Source organism: Juglans regia, chromosome 16, assembly GCF_001411555.2.
Source record: "Juglans regia cultivar Chandler chromosome 16, Walnut 2.0, whole genome shotgun sequence".
NCBI lineage: Eukaryota > Viridiplantae > Streptophyta > Magnoliopsida > Fagales > Juglandaceae > Juglans > Juglans regia.
The window spans coordinates 12,607,251-12,629,816 of NC_049916.1; the positions used below are offsets into that span (position 1 = coordinate 12,607,251).

The 22,566-nt window shown below is 36.8% G+C and overlaps 2 protein-coding genes across 3 annotated transcripts; both read right to left on the minus strand.

The window, feature by feature from the left end:
- Positions 1-229: 229 nt before the first annotated feature.
- On the minus strand, positions 230-1,671 carry LOC108997842 (BAHD acyltransferase At5g47980-like). The gene has a single exon (XM_018974230.2). The coding sequence runs from the start codon at positions 1,635-1,637 to the stop codon at positions 312-314; it is 1,326 nt and encodes a 441-aa protein (XP_018829775.2). The 5' UTR covers positions 1,638-1,671; the 3' UTR covers positions 230-311.
- A 10,377-nt stretch (positions 1,672-12,048) lies between these two features.
- LOC108980163 (serine/threonine protein phosphatase 2A 59 kDa regulatory subunit B' eta isoform-like) lies at positions 12,049-22,245 on the minus strand. Of its 2 annotated transcripts, XM_018951014.2 has the most exons (4): positions 21,854-22,245; positions 19,977-21,765; positions 12,584-12,937; positions 12,049-12,478 (listed from the first exon to the last, which is right to left on the minus strand). In XM_018951014.2, exons 2-3 carry the CDS (start codon positions 21,183-21,185, stop codon positions 12,617-12,619), a joined length of 1,530 nt encoding a protein of 509 aa, XP_018806559.1. In that variant the 5' UTR covers positions 21,186-21,765; positions 21,854-22,245; the 3' UTR covers positions 12,049-12,478; positions 12,584-12,616. The 2 variants fall into 2 exon arrangements, with proteins under 2 accessions (XP_018806559.1, XP_018806558.1); XM_018951013.2 differs by having other exon boundaries at positions 12,049-12,937; positions 19,977-21,815; positions 22,050-22,244.
- Between the last annotated feature and the right edge of the window lie 321 nt (positions 22,246-22,566).

The following is a 22,566-nucleotide window of genomic DNA, read 5'->3' on the forward strand; positions in this document are numbered from 1 at the left end:
ATATTCGGGTGTAGTGGGATGCATAGTATTAATGGTGCTAACATGCTAACGTGTAGTATTCTGGTTGGAGGCTAGTTTTATGAGATAACCAAATGAGTTGGTTATAAGATTTTCTCTAATAACAATAATAATACATCATTAGAGATCAACAAGTTGCAAACTTAAATGGATAAATATATACATTTTTAATTGAAGCAATCCATGGAGTGAAAGAAAAAAAGTATAGAACAAATATTAAACCTTTTACATTAATCATAGTATTAGTAAGCACATTAATTACACTCCAGAGAACTTGAAACAAAGATTATCATTTAATTATGAACACTAGGATTGAAGGATGCAAATTCAAGCAGCTCTTTCTCGTGTTCAAATAATGCCATGTCTTCTTCACTAAGAGTAATCCAAGCTTCTATTCCGCTGCCATCTTTCGTATCCATCAGAACTACGACGTTCTTGAACACCAAACTAGCAAGTGTCACCCACGTTGGCTTCCCCCACCCAAAGTCAGCCTCATATAGTGGATATCTGCACCAACTAGAAAAGCAAATTTGGTGCATATCCTTTGAGGCGAGAAGCTTACCAAACTGTTTGACATGCTGACTAATCACAGAGAAAGCCTCGTCCCCATGTAATTTTGTTGCATAATCTTCACTAAAAGCTTCTTTCCCTTTCCTTAGTTCAATAACCAAGCTGTGCAAGTGTATCTCAGCGTCTGCTGTTTGTGCCCCAAAAGACCACACGAGATTCCCAAAAGCATTTTTTGGAAATGACGGGACAAGCCTTCCGCGGATATTCATCATTTGCGTCAGTGTAGATGGCATTATAGATCGGCGTTTTGACCTTGAGACGGTTATTGCACATTTCCAAATGAGAGATGACACCGCTTCAACACGTGTGGGTTGCGCAACTCTAGCGCTGGTGGCTTTTGCCTTGAGAGATGCAATCTTTGATGCATCGAAAACGTACCTCCTCGTAACAGTCGTCTCGTTCACCAAGCTCATGGCTGGCGCCGCGACTTTGTACTCAATTCTTGGAGGTATGCGAGATGCTGCACTGAATTCCGGTAGCAGCACTGCCTCATCGGTAAACGCTTCAAGAGCCATGCCAGCCCAGCTGTGAATGAACATGCTAGTCGTAGCTGCATCGACTACCCTGTGGGAAACGCACACGCCAATGGCCATTCCTCCACATTCGAAGAAGCTAACTTGAACTAGAACCAAACGCTCTGTGCTTGCTTGCAGAGATTCAATCTCTTTAGGAAGAAAGTGGTACAACATTTTCTGTTCGGGTTGTTCAAGAATGTCTGAGAGACGACAGTTGACTCGAGCTTCCAAATAATCAGCTCCAACGTCGTTGCACTCAATCGAGACATTATCTTTGACTCTCCCAGAAAGTGGATAGAAACGGCTCAGAGCTTCAGACAATGATGTCTTTAGCCTATGGGATATATCATCAGCCTTGAAATGGTTGGGAAAAGAACTGCCATCACTGTTGTTGGAGTAGAATAGCACCAATGGTATATAAACTTGGGGTTGGAGCTGATCTAAAAGGCAGAGATCGAAGCATCTAAGGTGATGAGGAGTTGGAGAGGAAGGCTTTATTGCCTCTCTATTGATCAGCTCAACTTTGATCTCCATGGCTAGCTATTTGGTTTGCTTGTGTTCCTTCATTATTAATGGTGTTCAAGTCGTACTCGAGCATTGTTTATCTTAATATATATAACAAGCGTGAGTAATATGATTGTCATAAAATAAAGATGGAGACAATATTTAATCATACAGGAAGATAGGTGGAGAGTCACATCTGTCCTTTATTATTATAATAATAATAATAATAATTCCAACAAGTCGTCTCTGGTTTAATTAAGTAATTTTGTAATGCCTCGTACCTCAAACCGGCCAGCGTGCTGGTGTTGACTAGAAACCCCCCAACATCACATGTTTTTCTCATCCATCTTCCCATTTGATTATTTTTAATTGGTACGGAATTGAAGAAATTCACAATTGAAGGGTAGTTGAATGAGGATGAATTTGTTGGTAATGCCCTTTGGTGGGGATAATTCCCTCCCCTGTCCCACTGGGTTGGGCCTGGCCAGATGATAAAGCCCCTCTCGAGCTGGAACCTGCCTTTTCCCCAGCAGCCATGCCCACGAATTGTGTTAACAGAAAGGAAATGCTTTGCACGAGAAACAAGTCAAAGGAGACAGACGGACGCATCGTCCCTAAAACTCGCCTATAATGACTAGTATTAAAGGATCCACACTGACAAGTGAATGGAAAACACGAGTGTCCCTCCATTCTCTGACGATGGGGACAAGAAGTGACGCACCAATCGTTAACCGTCGAGGCACCACCTCAGATGCCACACCGCATTAAAAGCTATGATTGGGGCAATTGTGGGCATGACACAGACCCCTTAAGGCAAGGTAAGGCGGGAATGTCCCCGGTACAAATTAGACTCTCTGAACTTACTATTCTCTAGTAATTCTCTCAGACAAACTACTAACTTTGACATCGGAAGCTTTCCAGACCACCACCGAGCCCATCTTTATCTAATTTGTGATCACAGGTGGAAACCTAACAGCCCGAGTTGTAGGAACTTAGTCTAGGTGTACGAAACACGTCTATAACACGCATAATTTCATTTTGGGCGGTGAATATATATACATACAAGGACCGACATTTCCATTTCTACCGATCAACTCTAGAAGGTCACTGCCCACGGAAGCTTCAAGTATTTTCAATCATACAAAGACTCTAGAAGGTCAACTTCTTGGCACGTGTTCACCTTGGATGGTGGAGCTATTAGTTCAAGGATTGTGGAGCAAACTTGCATTGCAAGCAAATAGATATAATATAGGTACTAAAGTGACGTAATAAAATCTATCAAGCATAGTTTTCTTTGATTATTTATAGATCATGAGGTTATATTTCGATTGAAGTTTTCATCGATTTTAAGATTAACTAAACCTATAGATCAGTGCACAAGAAATTCTACATGCAACTGTAAAAATTAATTATATATAGATAACATAAATCAAAGGTAGTCATTCTAATTATAGTAAATACAAAACAAGGATTTTAGAAAGAAAATTTTCATCCCAAAAGATATTTTTTGGACAAATTTAAATTTCATCCAAAAAAATACTTTTTGGGATAAAATTGAACAAAATTGTTTAACAGCATTCGAACGGTAAGTTGTTTATGTGACGATTAAACTGCGTCCCAAATAGACAATCAAACAGTCAAATCTTTTTGTTTGACTTTAAAAGTATGTTCGAATGTATTGGATTGAGTGGTTGATCGAAAGCAATTCGCTCTGACGTATTAATATGGAGAAACGTTCGACCGTTAAATTCAGTGTTAGACCATACCCTATGTTCAAACACATTTCGTTGCGCGATCGATCAAACTACTATACAAGTACAAGTCATCATGACACTTAGATGCCTTTTTAAGTCAGAATATCTCTTGGTCATGACTTAGAGATCATCAATAGATTTGCACCATTTTTTATGATAAATCTTGTTTACTGCAACATATATAATTAAGATCAAATGAATTTATTTCTTAAATATATATATATATATATATGCTTGTTCACATGAATATTTTGAACAAGAGCGAATATTAATTTTAATTCACTCTATTTGGATTTGAGAAATCTTGTAACCAACCTATTAATTTTAGACTTTATAACTTTAATCTATTAATATAATACTTTATGATACGGATGCAATTTGTTTTTGGTTGACTACTTGATGTCTTTGTCAATATGCAGCAGCAATTACGGTATCCAATGTGTTCATATATACATGATGGATTAATTCAGTCTCCTTTGTTCCTACTGTACGTGTATGATTTTATTGCCCTTTTGCACTACTGTAAAACAATATCTGTCAACAACATATATATATATATCGTCGTCTTCATGATCATCATGGGCCATGCATCCTCAGTATACATGATCAAGCATAAACCCACCAAGTTGGGTAGATAGCCACTTAATTATAAAAATACAATTAATAATCTCGTCGTTTACCCGCCGGTGGACGTTCTAATCCTTCTATGTGAGAAAAAGGAAAGATCGGAAAACTTCTATAACATTAGAGAGACAGAGAGAGAGATCAGAGGTGGACGACAATAAATTATAGCAAGCGGATGTTCTTTGCTAGCCACTAGGCCGGAAGGATATATTTGGAAATGTTCAGTCATGATCGGGTTTGCACTTTTTGCAAATAGAATTCCTTTAGTTCCGGTTTGGATTAGAAATTCATTTCAACTTTTCTCATCATTACAACTTTCTCAAATTTTCATACAAAATATAATAGATAATTCAACTTTTTCAAATTTCAAAACAATAATAATATTAAAAAATAAAATTCTAACAAAATGTTATTCAACTCATCTTAAACTATCTCAACTCATCTCTAAATCCGAACGAGGTAGAGTTTGCAAGTTTTTACAAATTCAATGAGTCCAACACAAACATGATTGGAGTACGATAAGAATCTATTGTGATGTGGTTCGGACCAAACCTAGTTGATTTAAATATGTAAATTTTATTATATTTCAACAGGTTTAACCCACAATATTATTTGACCTTTATAAGGAATTTCATATGTAGATTATATATGCGTGGCGAAGTTTATAAATTATATTTATTAGTTATGGTTATTATGAATCTAGTCATGATTATAATTAATCAAATTTATGTTTATAGGGTATGAAATTGTATTAATAAGTCAGATAAAATATTCAGATATTTTCAGTTCATTTATGCTAAAACAAGTTGAAACGGGTCTTGTTCGAGTAAATCTTACATGGTTAGTTGGGTTATTTATAAACCATGCATGTTATAGGAGTCATTTATGTCATTTTATGTTATAGATCATCTCCTTAACCGAGAGACCCAACTCCGAGAGATCCAGGAGTTGGGTCTCTCGGTTAAGGAGTTCTAATAATATAGTTTAATGAGTTGTTTATTACGTCCGGGTCACTCGTGACCGTTAGATAAGATCATACAAATCTAACCCACAAATCCAAATATTTAAAAAAATCTATGGACTTAACTCATCTAATAAAACCGGTTATACAAGAGATGATTGTTATTCCTTATAAGCATGCACAAGACCTTATCCACAGGCTATATGAGATTATTTCTCAACAATATTCACTTCTAAATTAATATTAATTAACTTATATACAAATAAAAAATAGTTTGAAGTAGTATTATTGTTCTTCTCAATACAATTTTTCCCTTATTATTTATCAACCACAGAAAGCATCAAATGCACAGCCCGGCCCCATAAAGAACTGCATCAAGAGAGCATGCGCAAGAGATATTTATTAGTCTTGAATTTACTTTAATATACCTTAATTGAATCTATGACAAGAGATTTTTGTCTTTCTTGGCAACTTGATATGTTTGTTGATAAGCAACAATCATCTAGATATAGACACGTCCATGCTGTCATGAAAACAATGTCCAGTTTCTTTTTATTTTTTACTTTTGAGTGGTTTTTCCTTCATTCATTTCTTTTGCACTCTTTTCAACCATCAGCATCATGTTACGTGCTCAATTTATCGAGCATGTAATGAGATAATTTGTAATAAATCAAGAGGACTGTCGTTAGGATGCCGCTTAGTAGTGACCGGTTGGGTGTGCCTCTGAGCAAAAAAAAAAATTTAATTTTTTTGTTCATATTTTTTAATATTTTTAAACATTTTTAAAAAAATTAAAAAAAAATACCAATACACTAATAATCACTTCCTTAATCAATAATTAAAAGAAAAAAATATAAAAAAAAAAATTAAATACATGAGCAATCAAAATAAGAGGGCAATATGGGGCGGCATAGTAGCATTATTCATTCAAGAAACACTGGATCTCTTTTGTAGGACACTTGGAGGCGGAGTCCTAGACCTCCCAATTAATCAACAAATTTTTTAACAAAATTATATTGAATCAAGTTCGATGCCTTCATTATTAACATCGATGGCCTTAAAAAGGTTACAAAAGAGATTTAGTATAATCAAATACTACCTAATTTAAAAAACTCTTAATATTTATTTATTCCCTTATTCAAATAATACATCATATAACACCCTAACAAATCATTATTAATTATTCCAAAGATGCAAAGGTAACATTCCTCCCCTCTTGAAATTGACTTTGAACTCGGCCAAAAATAAATTTGGCACTCCATTTTGTTTTTACGATGATACCTGTCAGGAACCCACTTGAGAGACATTGTGATACCTCATATGATAAGGATAAAAGTAGATGGTGTATGAGATCCCACATTGTTTGGGAATGAGAAGTTTTTGCTCTTTATAAGGTTCTAATGGAACTCTAATTGTATCATTGACTAGTTCTTTTAGAGTATACGTCATGTGGTTTGCGCCTTCCATTAAGGCGTTACAAATGGTATCAAAGTCTATCCCAACAAAAAATGTGAGACTTGAGTCGTGCCAACTACAACATACAGGCCCGACGAGGACATTGGGAATTTAAGGGTGATAAATTGTAATACTTCCATATGATAAGGATAAGGATAGGTAGTGTATGAGATCTCACATTGCTTGGGAATGAGAAGTTCTTGCTCTTTATAAGGTTCCAATTGAGCTCCAATTGTATCATTTACTTGTTATTTTAGAGTATAGGTCATGTGGTTTGGGCCTTCTATTGGGGCGTTACAGACATGCTCAATTGAACTATATTAGAAGGCAGCTGGAGGAGCTTAAGCTGGGAAGCGGAACTGATGTCGTTTGATTACTGATTCATTAAGCCCAAAATGCAATGTTTTTTTTATTTGATGGAAATGCAATGTTTCACTATCCTTTCAATTCTGTTATTTTTTCTTGTTTGTTATTCCATTTTGCTATAGCCACATCTAGTTTAGTTGTGCTTGTAGGAATCTGTTAGGAAACATGAGCCCCCTTAAGGCAAGGGAGGCCTTAATGGAAAGAAAATTCACTAGAAAATTCGTGAAACTTGTTAACATTTGGAGGTTGGATTGCCTCAAATCAATCCTAGCCCATTTTATCAATACAATTCAACTTCCTTATTTCGAATTTAGCTAATGTAATTGTTCCTACTCTTAATTGGCTATCATAAACTTGAGGGACCTAACATTTGGTAATCAGGCTATTGATTCTATAGTAGACAGAACAAGGTCCAAGCACCAGCAGGAGTCTCTCCCACGGTAGGTCAAGAACTAAGAAGAAAGTATCCAAGAGATCAAGACTTAGATGGACCAACTCACTGGTATAATGCACAGCCTTGTAACAACTCAAACTCACCAGGCTCTTTAGGAGACTCCACTAGAGCATGAATTGGATTGTCATGATCATTGTAGGGGTTTTACTAGAGGTCTTAGGCTTGATTTTCCTCATTTTGGAGGTGACAATCCATCTGGGTGTATCTTCAAATCCAGCCAATACTTTGACTTCCATCAAACCCCATCAATCGATCGCTTACTCATGGCTTGCTATCAAATGGATGGAGAAGCATTAATTTGTTACCAAGATGCCATCGAGAGAGGCCACTTTTGGTACGGGGAAACTTTCACTATATCTTTACAGGTGTGGTTCGGTCCTATGGCCTAAGACGATCCTATGGAGGCATTGACCTGAATGGAACAAACCACCTCTGTAGCAGCCTATAAAGAAAAGTTTGAGGCCCTATCCAATCGTTTGTGGGGCCTCTTAGATATACACAAGCTAAGCTATTTCTCAGCAACTTGAAAGATGAAATTCAACTCCCAATCAGAATGTTGAACCCTGTTAATTTGAATTATACTTTTGGATTAGTCAAGATTCAAGAGGAATACCTCCTCAGTACAAGGAAGACATTTAAAGTAGTCGAAGATAAAGGCAACTCACCATTTAGTAGTAACCATAATCAATGGACACAATCTGGTGAGGCTAGAAATAAGTGGCAAAAGCTTTTTCTCCCTGCAAGAAAATTTTCACCGGCTCCAATGGATGTGAAAAGGAAGAAGGTTCTTTGTTACCAATGTGAAAAGAAGTGGAGTCCAAGGCACATCTGTAAAAATCCTAGGACTTATTTACTACAAGGCAGTGAGGATGTGTTGGAGGAAAAAGAGGATGACATTGCTTATGACAATAGAGAAGGTCGAGAGGAAAATTTTGTTCCTTCCACGGCATCAGATGAACCTGAAATTTCCCTGTCTGCTATCGCTAGGACACCTCCACCTAAAACCATGAGACTTCTAAGCAACTTTTGGGGGAGAAAGTAGTTATTTTGGTAGATTTGGGAAGTACACACAATTTTATTGATTCATCCCTGGTCTCATGATTGAAACTATCCGTGAACACATCAGTGAACCTCTCTGTCCTACTGCCAATGGACAATGCATTTAGAGTGGAGGACATTGTAAGGCAGCAAACCTCAAGGTCCAAGGTACTCAGTTTCTGCACTCTTTTTATATTTTGGAATTGTCTGGTTGTTATGCAGTATTAGAGGTCCAATGGCTAGAAACATTGGGACCCATTAGATGAGATTTCTCTAAACTTTTAATGGAGATTTTGTATGGTGCAAATAGGGGTGTAAAAAAAAAAAAAAAAGGAAAAATGGTTAAACTTGACCCGACTAGACCGAACCGGTGGATTCGGCCCAGTTTGTAAGCAGTCCATTGTGGTATCGGTTCTTAAGAACCAAAATCGGTCCTAAACCGATGCGGTACCGGTTTTCATATTTTGAAAATCGATTTAAACCAAACCAAACTAGTCTAAATATTTATAATTTTTTATATTATGTTATATATATTATATGTTAAACTGTTAATTCATATAACATGAAATTCTATTCTTATTACTCAAGCTTATTAATCTTATAATACAAAATTAATATAACATGTGATCTAACATAAAAATTAATCTTATAGTTTTTAATATAACATCTAAATTTTAATCTTATAATATAAAATTAATATAACATAAAATTTTAATCTTAAACATAAACATCAATATTAAGTTATTAATATAAACTTACTTTTAATATATATATATATATATATCAATGATAAATACCTTTTTTGGCATAATAAATTATAATATATATATTCTTTTTGTAAATATATTTTTACACATTTGATCATATATACTCATATAAAAAGTCTAGAACTTATATAAACTATAGTTAAATTCAATATTATACTAGTATGTGTTAATTATTCTAAAATAATATACTTATACTATAATATAAATAGACTAATAGTTTAGTATATGTAAATATAATATTATTACTAACATAGATAATCCGTGAAATCGAAAAACTAGACTGGACCGGATCTAAACCGAAAAATCGAAAGATCCGGTTTCTATAGTAAATCGATCTGGTATCGATTCTTAAATTCTCAAAACTAATGTATATTGGATGGGTTCTAAAAACGTACAAAACCGAACTGATTACATCCCTAAGTGCAAATGGGGGGAATTTTTGAGGAGTTAAATTGAAACAATCCACTATAGAAGATGGCACTAAACTAATGATGGCCTCAATAGCCAAGGGGAAGGGATTTTTGTTGCAAATTGGCCTTGAACTAACTGCATCACAAGATGGTAATACTGTCGAGATACGTTAGTTGTGACAGGAACTTCATGGGGTTTTTCGAGAACCAATTGAGCTACCCCCACCCCAAGCCCATGACCACAAGATCATATTGAAGGAAGGTGCCCAACCTATTTCTAATAGTACATATAATTATCTTTACTACCAAAATTCTATTCATCACTCTCACACCATATACTACATGATTTTTTTTAGTTTTTTTCATTTACTAAATGTGTGGTGTATGGATAATGAATAAAAGAACACACTTAATTTAGAAAGAATAAAACAAAAATAAATAAAAATCAGTGTAGTATGTGGAATGATTAGTAGCAAAGCTCTTGAAAAAATAGTGACAGAATTATTGAAATTGGGGGTTATCAAGCCAAGTAGTAGCCTTCCTTTTTCTTCCCCTGTTCTGCTAGTACACAAGGTTGATAGGAGCTGGAGGCTTTGTGTCAATTATAGGACCTTGAATAGAGAAACTGTTAAGGCTAAGTTTACCATTCCAGTCATAGATGAATTATTAGATGAGTTGTTTGACTCGGTGCTATTTTTAAACTTGATTTAAAATCGGGTTACCACTAAATTTGTGTAGTACCAGAAGATATAGCCAAGATGGCTTTTAGAACTCACAAATGCCATTAAGAGTTATTGTTGATGTTGTTTGGGCTAACCAATGCTCCTTTGACCTTCCAAGAGACTAATGAACAATGTATTCAAACTTTTTTTACGGAGGTTTGTATTGGTGTTTTTCGAAGATATACAGGTTTACAGCAAGTCTTGGTAGGAACATTTAACTCACTTAAGGCAGGTTTTGTTGATGTTATAGCATCATAGCTTATTCGCTAAAAGGTCTAAATGTAGGTTTGGTGTAGAGGAAATTGATTATCTAGATCATTTGATTAATGCAAAAGGAGTTAAGGCCGATTCTTCGAAGGTTGCTTCCATGCTAGAGTGGTCTATACCTAGGAATGTGAAATACTTAAAGAGGGTTCTTAAGGTTAACGGGCTAGTACAGAAAATTCATAAGAAATTATGGCCTCATTGAGAACCCCTTACAGCTCTCTTAAAAAAGCACTCCTTCTCATGGAGTGAAGAAGCAAACAAGGCTTCTCTGGCCCTCAAAGAAGTTTTGGCTCATCCCCCAATTTTAAGGCTGCCAGATTTTAGCAAGCATTTTACCATTGAGTGTGATGCTAATGGCATGGGCATTGGGGCAGTTTCAATGTAGTTTGGCAACCCATCTCATACTTAAATCAGGCCTTAACAGGAAAGGCTCTCCTATTGTCTACGCATGGAAAAGAGCTATTAGCTCTAATGACAACAGTTCAAAAATAGAGGCTTTACCTGTTGCGTCAAGCATTTGTTGTGAAAACTGACAAGCAAGAGCTCAAATCTCTCCTAGAGCAGAGGGTAGGCATAGAAACTCAGCAGAAATGGGTCACAAAGCTTATAGGATAATGATTTCTCTATAGAGTACAAGAGGGGCAAGGAGAATAGGGTGGTGTATGCTCTTTAAAGGAGACAAAAGGAAGTCAAACATGAAACTTATTTGGCTACGATCTCATTTCCATCCCCATCCTTGCTAATTCCCTGCAATTCATATACATTCTCTTGATTCTCATCTTGATAAGAAAGAAGTTTCAGTAATTGGTCTATTCTTATAGTGCATTCCTTTAAAGTAGGATTCATCCTTTTATCCCCTTTCCATTTATCCATCTCTCTTCTATTTCATCAATTGTCCAGATTTTCCTTTTCGTCGTTCTCCTGAGCAAATTAATTCAAAAAAGTCCCTTGGTGTTCAATCAAGGTGGCACCCAACTTTCGACACATCACATTTAGGCAGTTGCAAACCTCAGCCGATTGTTAATCTCTAAAACTCCAGAACTCGTATACAGGCAGGGTTAATTGGCCATGAATGTCAGGAGCAGACTCTTGTATAAGACCACAGCCCCAGATTCAGAATGCAAAGAAGCTCCCTAAGCTTATCAAGTGCTTTTGAAAAATGCAAAGAATAAAATGCCGACGAAAGTTCTAAAAGTAGCCAATTTCTTCAAAGTTTGCAGCGGAAGAAATTAAAACAGAAAGTTGAAGTTGGTGAGCTGAAGAAAATGAAGATTGTAATAATGAGCTTATGAACACCCAGAAGGGGGAGTCCTTAGCAGGTCATCTGGGACGGAGCTGGATGCGTATGAGAAATCAGAAAGGGGAAGCATTGGAAGTTCAAGCACCTACAGGGTCTGTTTCAGACAACGACAGTAGGCAGTGGGCACTGACATAGTATGAATTAACAAAGTGAGGGAAGTGTAGCGCCATAAGAGAAACAGGAGGAAATGATTCGGATCATGCACTTCTTCAACTCACCGTACCTTCCCTCCACCCAACCTTCTTTCTTCAGCCCATACCCCCCCAAATTGACTAATAACCTGTGGAGCAGAAACTCAAACTACCTTTAGATTGAGAATATGCTAGGGAGAGCAAGTTTGCCTGTAATAGCAACCCAAAAAAGTATGATGGATTAGTTAAGATCATTCAAATACATCATCATCTATATAAACAAGAACTCACAGAGTAAAGGGTTCTCTAAAGATCAATCAACAAATATACTATTTAATACACACATATAGGAATAGAATTGGGCAGTTCGACAAGCATTTCAGCACTCGAGGAAATCAAGTCCTGGTGTGTAAATTACCTTTCATCCGCAACTTCTTCATCTCAATAATTTAAATATCAACAATGAGAATTCTGGTCTCCTTGGTTGCATATGTGGAGTGGAGCTTCTAACTTAATTCTGCAGCGTACCCTGTATACAGTATGTTCGTGAACTCCAGAAGTAAGGACTTGCAGTGTCTTATAGAGGTGTCAAATACTATTCATCATTATAGCACTGACAGACCTGAAAGGGGCACGACAGCTATGAGTTTAGACAACAATCCCTAAACATTCACCTCTTAAAGCACATTAACCTTCCTATGCCCCTACAATCAAAAAAATATGAGACCATAGCACCAGCTCGAAGATGTTTGGCTAGGAATTATGCAGCTCTATTTCTTGCAGCTTTTGATGCAGCAATCTCTTCTAAGCACTTCCACATGGCCGCATGCTTTGTTTTGATCTCCTCCACGTTTGCTTCATCTTTCTGGAACTGCTGCAGGCATTCCTCAAACAGCTCAGGATCAACATCAGAGAAGATTTTGCGGACATTAAGCGTCAAACTCTGAACCACCTGATTCCAGTGGTTACGACCATTCTTCTCAAGTGCAGGGAAGATGATGGGTAGTATAACATTACGGTTCTGTCTGATTAAATTCTCAATGTGATCATTGTTCCACAAGTACAAAGCCCTCTCTGCAACCTGTAGCATGTATCAAGTAAGTTATTCAAATTTTAGAAAATGCATAGAATATACTATCATTCTTTATCAAAGGATAAACTAGGATCTCAAATCTGAGTAGATACCATGGTAATGTAGTCCATAACAAGAATCTATTTCTGAATTTTGAAGCACGAAAGAACTCTTAACTAACATCTGCAGCATACTTTTTTTTTAATAAGTGCATCTCCAGTATACTAAAAGAAACTAGAAATATCTTGAATTCTAATCTAGTCCAGCAACCATAAAATGATTGTAAAAGTGAACAAACTATGCACGATACCTATTGGGGGCATGGGGTATCCTGGGGACCCACGCCCCCCACCCCAAGAGCAAAATCCGAAAAATCCCTCCCTGCCCCCTAAAAGATTTTCCTTTGGCCCCTAAAATCTGAAGGCATTGGGTAGGGCTATAAATATACAATATTGCTCAACAAGCCACTCAAAATTGTATCGGACAAATTTAAGTTCAACTTGATTTGTTTAATAATTGAGCAATTTGTGAACACAACAATATAATCGACCACTAAACAATATAACTCCTACAAACTCAAATAAATTTGTAGTTATTAAAAAAACTCATTTAGTATTATCTTAAACCTTGTAATGAGAATAATTTTCATATTTAAAAAGATAGAAGGAAATCATGTTCCTAATACTCTTTTTTTTATAGGTAAAATCATGTTCCTAATACTATACAAGTTGTTTGAGCCCTTCAAAGTATAATAATTGATATATGTTTATATATAAACTATAATAAATTTACCAAAACTCAAAGTTTGTTATTTATAAGATACAATATAAACAATTTACTTTGTCAAAACCAAGTAGCTCGTGAACAAGCTTGAGCGCGATCGAATAAAAATTGAATAAACAAGATTTGACTGCCGACTAATCGCTCAAACTCAACTCATTTACACCCCTATCACTGGGTACTTGATTGTAGTTCCACTAGTCAATCTTGAACTAGTTGAATGAAAAAAATGAAAGCCTAGTTTAGCATTGGCGAGCAAATTGAAAGCCTTTGGAGAAAACCATGAAAAAATGGAATGACGAAGAGCATGGTCATATTGAGAACTGGAGAAGGCTACCATTGAATGAACTTGGTGGTCTTGAAGTGATTTCAGAGTCTTATCCACAGAGGAGGCGTCACAGAATGAGGATATTTACATAGAACTAGAGAAAACAATTATCATGGAAGAAGGGAGTTGAAGAGAGAGATGAACATTGTGAGGGAGCGAGACAAAAATACTAATTTTTTTCACCGGTTAACTAATTGGAATCGGATATATGATTCCATTAGAGACCTCATCATCAACAACTCATTCTCTTCAAATCCTAAAGAAGTAAGAGAGCATATTTTATAGCATCACAACTGCCATGATGAACAGCTCAACTGGTGCCCAAAATTGGATGGTTTTAATTTTGACACTATTGAAGGGGAGGAAGCCACATGGATGGAATAATTTAAGGAAAGTGAGGTCCTTGAAGTCTTGAAAGCTCTAAATGGCGTAAGACACGGGATCCAAATGGTCTCTCTATAGCCTCTTTTCAGAAGTGTTGGGCAGCAATTAAGACACATGTAATGAATGTTTTCCATGAGTTCTGTCTTCAGGGAGCTACATTCCTTCTAATTCAGTATAAGCCAATTTTTATAGCACTTTTTCCAATAAAAGGAGTGGCTATGTAGATTAAGGATTTCTGAACTATTTCTCTTGTGAGTGGTCTGTACAAAATTATTTCAAAACTTTTAGCTAACAAGACGAAAGAGGCATTGAGAAAGGAAATATCTAGAGCACAGAATGCATTTATCAAAGGAAGACAGAATTTAAATCTGGTTCTAATTGCCAATGAATGTCTAGACAGCACAGGATCCTAGAAGTGTTATGTAAATAGTTGAAAGAATAAAGACAGCTGAGCAAAAGAATAGTTAGGGGGACAATGCTCAGGAAAAGGCCCAAAAAACTTAGCGTTGTCTTTCAATTCATTTTATTTATATTATTGTTCCTAAGCATTATACTTACACAAATGCCATTAACAATAGAATAAATTCAATAAGTCAGCAGGCCCCCTCAAGCTTAGGTAAAGATATCTCCCATGCAGAGCTTGCAAAAAGCTATGTAAAAGACATTACTAGACACTCCTAGTGTTAAGATATCTGCAAGTTGTTCTCATATTTTCAAATAAGGTGTAAAGATCATCTTAGAACGCAACTTCTCCTTGATAGTGTCTATCAACTTTGATGTGCTTGGTTCTATCATGTTGGGCCAGATTAAGAGCAATGTTGATCACAGCTTTATTGTCACAATACAATCTCATAGGGTCTTTAGAATCAAATCCAAGCTGGCAAGCTCCTTCAAAAATATTTTCTGCCATACTTAACTCCCATATCTCTGTATGGCATGACTTGGAATTCAGCTTCTGTACTTGATCTAGCAACCACATACTTTTACTATGGCAGGTAAAAACATTACCTCTCACAAATGTATAACTTAATGTCGATCTTTGATATAACTAATCCAGCAATCTGCATCCGTATGCAATTTTATTTTGTGCGATCGTGCCTTAGAACAGCAAACTTGTACCAGGTGAAGCTTACAGATAACGGAACATCCAATAAACGGCTTACATATGAGGCTCTTGTGGTGAGTGCATAAACAGTAGCTATACTAACTGCACAGGTAATGTCTGGACAAGTATGACTCTACGAGAATATAAATTAGTCTTCCAAGCAATCGTTGAATCTACCTTTATCCACCAGATGATTCTCGTCAACTTCTTTCCTTTTATTTGGTTCTTCAAGGTTGTCAACTGCCTTACAACAGGAAATATTGAGAAAAAATATAACGTCTTGATCTAGCTACCTCGATACCCAGGAAAGACTTCAAACTACCCAAGTAGTCTGTATAAAAATCACTAGCCACATATTTCTTTAGCCTTTGTATCTCCTCATCATAATTCCTTGGCAACATTATTATCAACATAAATGATCAGAGCAATTACCACCTTTTTTTTTTTGAAAAATAAATAAATTATATTGATCAAAGAAAGGCAAAGCCAGTACAAGAGCAATTACCTCCTTTGTGACAAATGTCTAAAGAACAGAGTATGATCAGCCTTTTGTGTATAACCACATCTATGCATAGCTCAGGGAAACCTCCCAAACCTTAAAGCATAGTACAGATGCCATAAACAAAAAATGCAACAGGACCAAACAAAGTGTCGAATAAACACTAGAAAATCACCCTTAAAGCATAGTACAGAACACCCTTTAGAGACTCGAGGTAGAACAGACAATCAATATGAATAAGCCAAGGGAAAAAAAAGAATGGCCAGTTTTGTTGTCCCACGCTAAACAACCTGTCATTTTATACAGGTTGGCAGTTACCATCTTCTTTAAACGGTCTTCAACTAAAAAGCTTTGTAATTTTCTTGAATATACTAAGCTATACACATTTAGTCATCTACCATACCCTCGTGCCTAGTCATTAGAAAACTCATTGTCTCACTTGAAAAATGTGATTTACATAATTGAACCAGAAACCCACTAGAGTACCATGAAACATTGTTAAGCACCCCCACATATACAATGGCTAACATCAGCCTCTGTACTGTGTAATTCTCAGTATAAATATTCCAATATAGATGTATTATTGCAAATGTCCAACCCAGATGTATTATTCTGCAGACCTCTCCAATATTGAGAGAACAAAGGCCAAATTGATAGAAAAGAGAATCAGAGCGAAAATCAAGAAACATTCTGGCACAAAAAACATAGGGCTCTCTTCTGTGCATGCTATAAATGCCCTCAACAGAAGAAAATAGTAAACATGACAACATAAATTGCATCTAAAGAAGGCTTAAAACCATGTCAATGGAGATTTTTTTATTGTACTTGTTGAGGACGTAGGGCAAAGTAGTGGACACTTATCAGGTTTCTCAGTGGGGCAAAGTAGCACAGACAAGCTGCTCGTGTCTCGTCTTTTTTTTTTTTTTTTTTTTTGTGGATGACACACTGATTTTTCCGTGAGGATAACTCAGAGCACTTGTGCCATTTAAAATGTCTCTATGCTTTGAGGCTGTGTCAAGGCTAAGTGGGAGATGAGGAAGATGTTGGGTTGTTCGTGCATATTCTCAGCTGTAGGATGGCATCTTTGCCAATGAAGTATTTGGGTCTTCCCTTAGCAGCATCGTATAAAGCAAAGTCAATTTGGGATGGCATCATTGAGAAAATTAAAAGGAAATTGGACGGATGTAAGTGTCTTTATTTTTCTAAAGTGGGTTGGATCACATCGATCAAGAACACTTTCTCCAACCTACCTACTTATACTTTGTCCCTCCTTCTAAACCTAGGTGTAGCAAAGTGTATTGAGAAGCTTAAAGAGTGATTTCTTGGGGAATGGTGTGAGGGATAGGTGGAAGTCAACTATGGAAGTAGATGAAGTGATTTGTATTCAAACGTGATCAATGGGCCTTTCAGAGTGGGAGTGTGGAAAAAACATTTGCTAATAATGGGGAGAATTTTCCAGTCCATCAGACATGAAGTAGGAGACGGGTCCAAAAATAGAGTTTCGCAAGAGGAACCGTACAGAGTTCAAGCCCTGAAGGAAGTATACCCAGAATTGCTTAGAATCATCATATGCAGGGAGGCAGCAGGCCAAAACTTGACTAGGTTACTAATGTCAATCCAGAGTGGAAAATCTTCATTAGACTAGAGCAAGATTGCAAAGTGGAATCATTCTCTTCACTTCAAAATCTCCTGTACTTAAGCTAAGGAGAAACCACAAGAATAAAATTGGGTAGATCCATTCTAGATGAAGGCAGTATGACGTTAGATCATTTTATCAAATGCTACAGCCCACAAATACGCATTATTTTCCTTGAAAAGTACATGGGTAACAAGTCTCCATCAAGAGCAACATTCTTTGTCTAGACGGCGGCTCTAGGTAAAATCCTAACAATGGATAATTTGAGAAGGAGATGCACAATGGTGATTGATAAGACAAACGGATTGAGGAACAATCGATCATTTTCTGCTTCATTGTAAACTGGCTAGGGCCTTGAGCTCGCAATCTTCCATTTTCTTGGGATTTGAATGGGTGATGTCTCAACAAGTGGTGGAGTTAATCACGGCTTAGGGAGGTAATTTGGGAGGTGACTTGAGAGCAGAGATATTATGGAAGATGGTTCCTTTGTGCTTAATGTAAGGTATTTGGAATGAGTGCAATGCTCACAACTTTCAAGATGGTAATAGAATGGTGCCTAAGTTAATTGCTCCAATGATTAAGTATTTGTATGCGTGAATAAAATCGCACACAATAATACCCATTTGGCTCCTTTTGTAGATTTTCTAAATCCTTGCTCTTCCCTTCCTTAAACTATGCACTTTCCTTGTGTCCGTTGTACTTAGATTAATCCCATCGTGCCCTCATATAAAATGCAGTGTCTTTATTTATCAAAAAGCATTCAATGCTGTCAAAACCCTATCTACTTGATTTGCACGCTTTTCGCTATTAATGAGATTTTAGATACTTATCAGAAAATACACCAAAGAAGTTTTAAAATGTTTCCAAGCACCGCCGCAATCAGATGTTAAAAATATATGTGAATTATTTGACACCTCTAATAACAACATCATGGTGACAACCCTTAGGGGGTGACTCAAGTGGTAAAGGCCTTGGGTTTGGGGGTATGCTCCCCCCAGGTCTAAGGTTCAAATCCCCTTGGGTGCAAACAATCTCTAGGGGCCATCGGACTGAGGGATTTTCCCTTTAAATTACCCGAGGTGCATTTGAAGGGAAACTCCTTGCCAAGGGCCTATGCACCCCCTATATTAGTCGAGACACTGTTCCCGAACACTCAGTGCCAATCAAAAAAGAAACATCATGGTGACAATTCAGCACAATTCACAAGAATCAAACGTGGGGGAGATTATGATACCCCATATGATGTGTAAGGGTAGGTGGTTTATGAGATCCCACGTTGCTTGGGAAGAAGAAGTTCTTGCTCTTTATAATGGTCCCAATGGGATTCCAATTGTATCATTGACTAGTCTTTTTGGAGTATAGACCATATAGTTTGGGCCTTCCATTGGGGCGTTAATCTTGAAAGGCTAAATATTGAAGAATGTTGGGGCATTTCATTGACTGGAATCCTTTTTGAAGCTATCCTTTTTAAACTTGACACATAAAAATATTGAAGAGATATTATCGATCATAAATGAAAGAATAAATTAACATGAGGACAAAGAAATGAGGGGTCCTCAAAGCAGTTGAAAAACATTGTCGAGGTGTACCAGTGCCATCAAAAGCACCATCATTGCTACTACTATAAAGACAAACAATCCCATGTTACAAATCTATGGATGAAGCACCACATATTGTTAGGAAGACTCGCTGTATGTGAAGACTCACTGAAGGAAAAGATACCTGATTTTTATGCCCTAAGAAAGAAACGCACCCCTATTCCACAAGATGATTGGAATCCCCAAAAATGTGCAGGAATGCCATAGATGTATGAATCCATGCTTTGATGAAATATTATAGATGAAGTGGACAAGGAACATCAACGGAAGGTTCTCACCCTATCCCCAAAATTTTGATTTTAACAAAAATAGAATTCCAGCTGCCTAAAAGTTATGATCCACAAGCTCGGGACTGAAAGTGACACAAAGGTCCTTAGAAATGTGCAACAACCACAGATTTCTTACCTATAGCCCTTGCATTTATTGACAGGATATTGAATAAATCAAAAAGATGTGCAAGCAAGCAAGAAAGACTATTATACTTTACCAGTTTTATTGTAATGGTGAGCATAAGCCACCCTTCTTCCCACTTAGGAAAAAATAATTATTACCATTTATTCAAAATAATCAGAGCATGTTCCCAAATTCAAACTGCAACTACTACGGAAAAAGAACAAGAAACATAGCAAAGTAAAAGTGAAAAATATTTGAAAATAAGCTTCAAGATATAAAGTGTGAGTTGAATTGCAGTAATATCAAACTTAATAGAGGTCATTACCTGAAAATGTGAACTACTTAAGCAACAGGCAATTTGGCGGAACAGGGTCACCATACATCTTTGAAATTCTGCTGGCTGAGTTGCTTCTAAAACTTCTTCTAACTCACTTAGGAACATGACTTCCTTTGAACTATTTATAATTGGCCAGTACTTCAATAAACCCCTTATGACAGTTTCGGCAAGCTTGGAGTCCTTCTCAACAAATTGTGTAATGCAGTATGATAACTGCTGATGGTACATTTGTAAGCATTTTGGTTTGTGAAGAGGGATTAGAGCCCGAACAAGGAATAACTTGTGTTCTTCTTTTAGTGGCAGAGCATACCCATTGATTATACTGCCCAAAACTTCTAAAAGCTCAGCAATCCCATTATGCTTCTCTGTTTCAAAAATAAAATTGAAGAAGATGTTGTTGATTGCTTTCCTAATGAATGGGCGATGCACCATAAACTTTCCATATATGCGATGTAGAATTGTTTTCAGATACTCCCTCTCTCTGGGATCCTCAGAATCAAAGAGATCCAGCAACTTCAGAACAAAAGAGTGATCAACATACCTCTTGGCCAACTTGGCATCCGTCTCAGGAGATGCAACGAACCTCAGAAGGAATTCGTATACAATTTGCAAATGAGACCATGCAGGGTCCATTGAAGGCTCCTCCTCTTCCAAATCGAAAGCTTCTAAGACCTTGTTCTCACGAGGTTGTGGGGTGAGTGATCTAAATAAGTTGACAGAAACCATCTTTATAACTTCTTGCATGACAATTTCAGTAAACTTCCCATTCGCAGAAGTAACATAATCCACCAGCTCAAGCAACGTCTGCCGCTTGATATCTTTTTCTTTCAGGTTCTTCGTTGGATCGGTGAAGTCAAAGACAACACTACACAATTTCAGCTTTCCAATAAGCAAGTTCTGTTTCTCAAAGCTGGATACATCCCTGAATGCTGGCAACGCTTCATAAGGACCAGTTACCATATTTCCATTGGATTTTGGATTGGCAGCTTGGGGAAGTTTATTTCCATAACTATATCCTGAATTTGGAGCAAAGTCAGGGCCTATGAAGTTTGTACTGTTTGAGGTTACCGGCCTATTACTCAGAAGGTCACTGCTTTTTGTGTTAATGGAAGGTGGGTCTGATGAACCCCCAAATTCACGATTCTCACCAGACTTAGATGGCTTCCGGGGAAGCCTGCCAAGTATTTGTTTGATCATAACTTGAAGAAGAAATAATGACGATAAACTCAAGTCCAATCAAGCACAACTGTATCTAGAATCTAGAGGCTCTCTCAAAGCAGATTCCAATTCAGATTCCAATTCATCAAAAGAGGCAAGCACCTCAATTTCATAAGCAGAAAAGAAAACCCAGATGGATAAAACGCATTTCAATCCATTGAACAATCTGGACCCACTTACATTAGTCTCAGATACAAACACCCATTCCCATATATAGTTTACACTAACCCCAGAAGCATTAGTCAAAGCCTCGAGTGAGAAACCATTGTTTAAATCTATCATCCATCCAAAATTGGAGATTTTTTTCTAGATCCCTGGCAAAATGATCTACACGATTTGGCAGCCTTGAACTAAATTCACACACCCAGATGAAGCAAACAACGAAAAGGACAGCTTAAACCGAACACAGCAACAACTCCCAAAATTAGATACAAATAACAGAACCTCCAGCCTTTTACTATGTTCTTGCAGATAAGACAGAGTTAAAGAGGAAAATCCACCTTCTTGGCCCTTCCTCGAAACTCAGCAAGCTCGGACGATGACAGGATCTGGGTGCGATCTATAACACGAAAATAGAAATCTTTCTTCAACGTATTGTTCGAAAAATATCTGTAGAAAAAAGTTAAGAAAGAAAGTGAAAAACTTACATAGAAGGAAGGAAAAGCAGAACATCGACGGTGAAGCAAGCCCAGATGAAAAAAGAAGCAGAATTATGTTTTGTTCTTGGGAGAGAGGGCCAGAGGCAATCACTTCATAGAGAAGCGGTGTGAAATGGGCAAAGATATTCTTTTTCTCTTTTCATTTCCATCGGTCCAGCGAGAGAGAGAGAGAGAGAGTACTGACCAAAATAGTCGTAAGAACATAACAGTGCGTCAATGGAACCTTTGAGTAAGATAAAATAAAGTTTGACAAATAGAGGATGAAAAAGTGCCTCCCTCTCCCTCTCTCCCTCTCCCACCGCGAATGAAATCTAGAGGATTACATTACTGTTCAGAAACACGCTTAGGTCGGTGATAATGGATATTGTTCGTGGGACACCATACATACATACTGCACATCTCATGAGAATGTTATTGCTTCCTCAAACAACCAAACCACATCTCCTTAATAACTAATAACCCAAAATCACACTGTCAGTATTTTATTTCTCAAGTTTACCCTACCTAACTAAATACAGTTATTTAGGTTGTGTTTGGATGTTAAAGTGAGTTGAGTTGGTTAAATTAAGTTGAGTTGAGTTGAGATGATAAAATATTGTTAGAATATTATTTTTAATATTATTATTATTTTGAGATTTAAAAAAATTAAATTATTTATTATATTTTGTATTGGGATTTGAAAAAGTTATAATGATGAGTTG

Excerpts from the sequence above, each read along its gene's own strand:
- LOC108997842 (XM_018974230.2), bottom strand. The coding sequence starts at position 1,637 with ATGGAGATCAAAGTTGAGCTGATCAATAGAGAGGCAATAAAGCCTTCC.
- LOC108980163 (XM_018951014.2), bottom strand. The coding sequence starts at position 21,185 with ATGATCAAACAAATACTTGGCAGGCTTCCCCGGAAGCCATCTAAGTCT. Across the intron at positions 12,938-19,976 it reads TAAGTAGTTCACATTTTCAG|GTTGCAGAGAGGGCTTTGTA; the intron begins GTAATGACCTCT and ends TACATGCTACAG.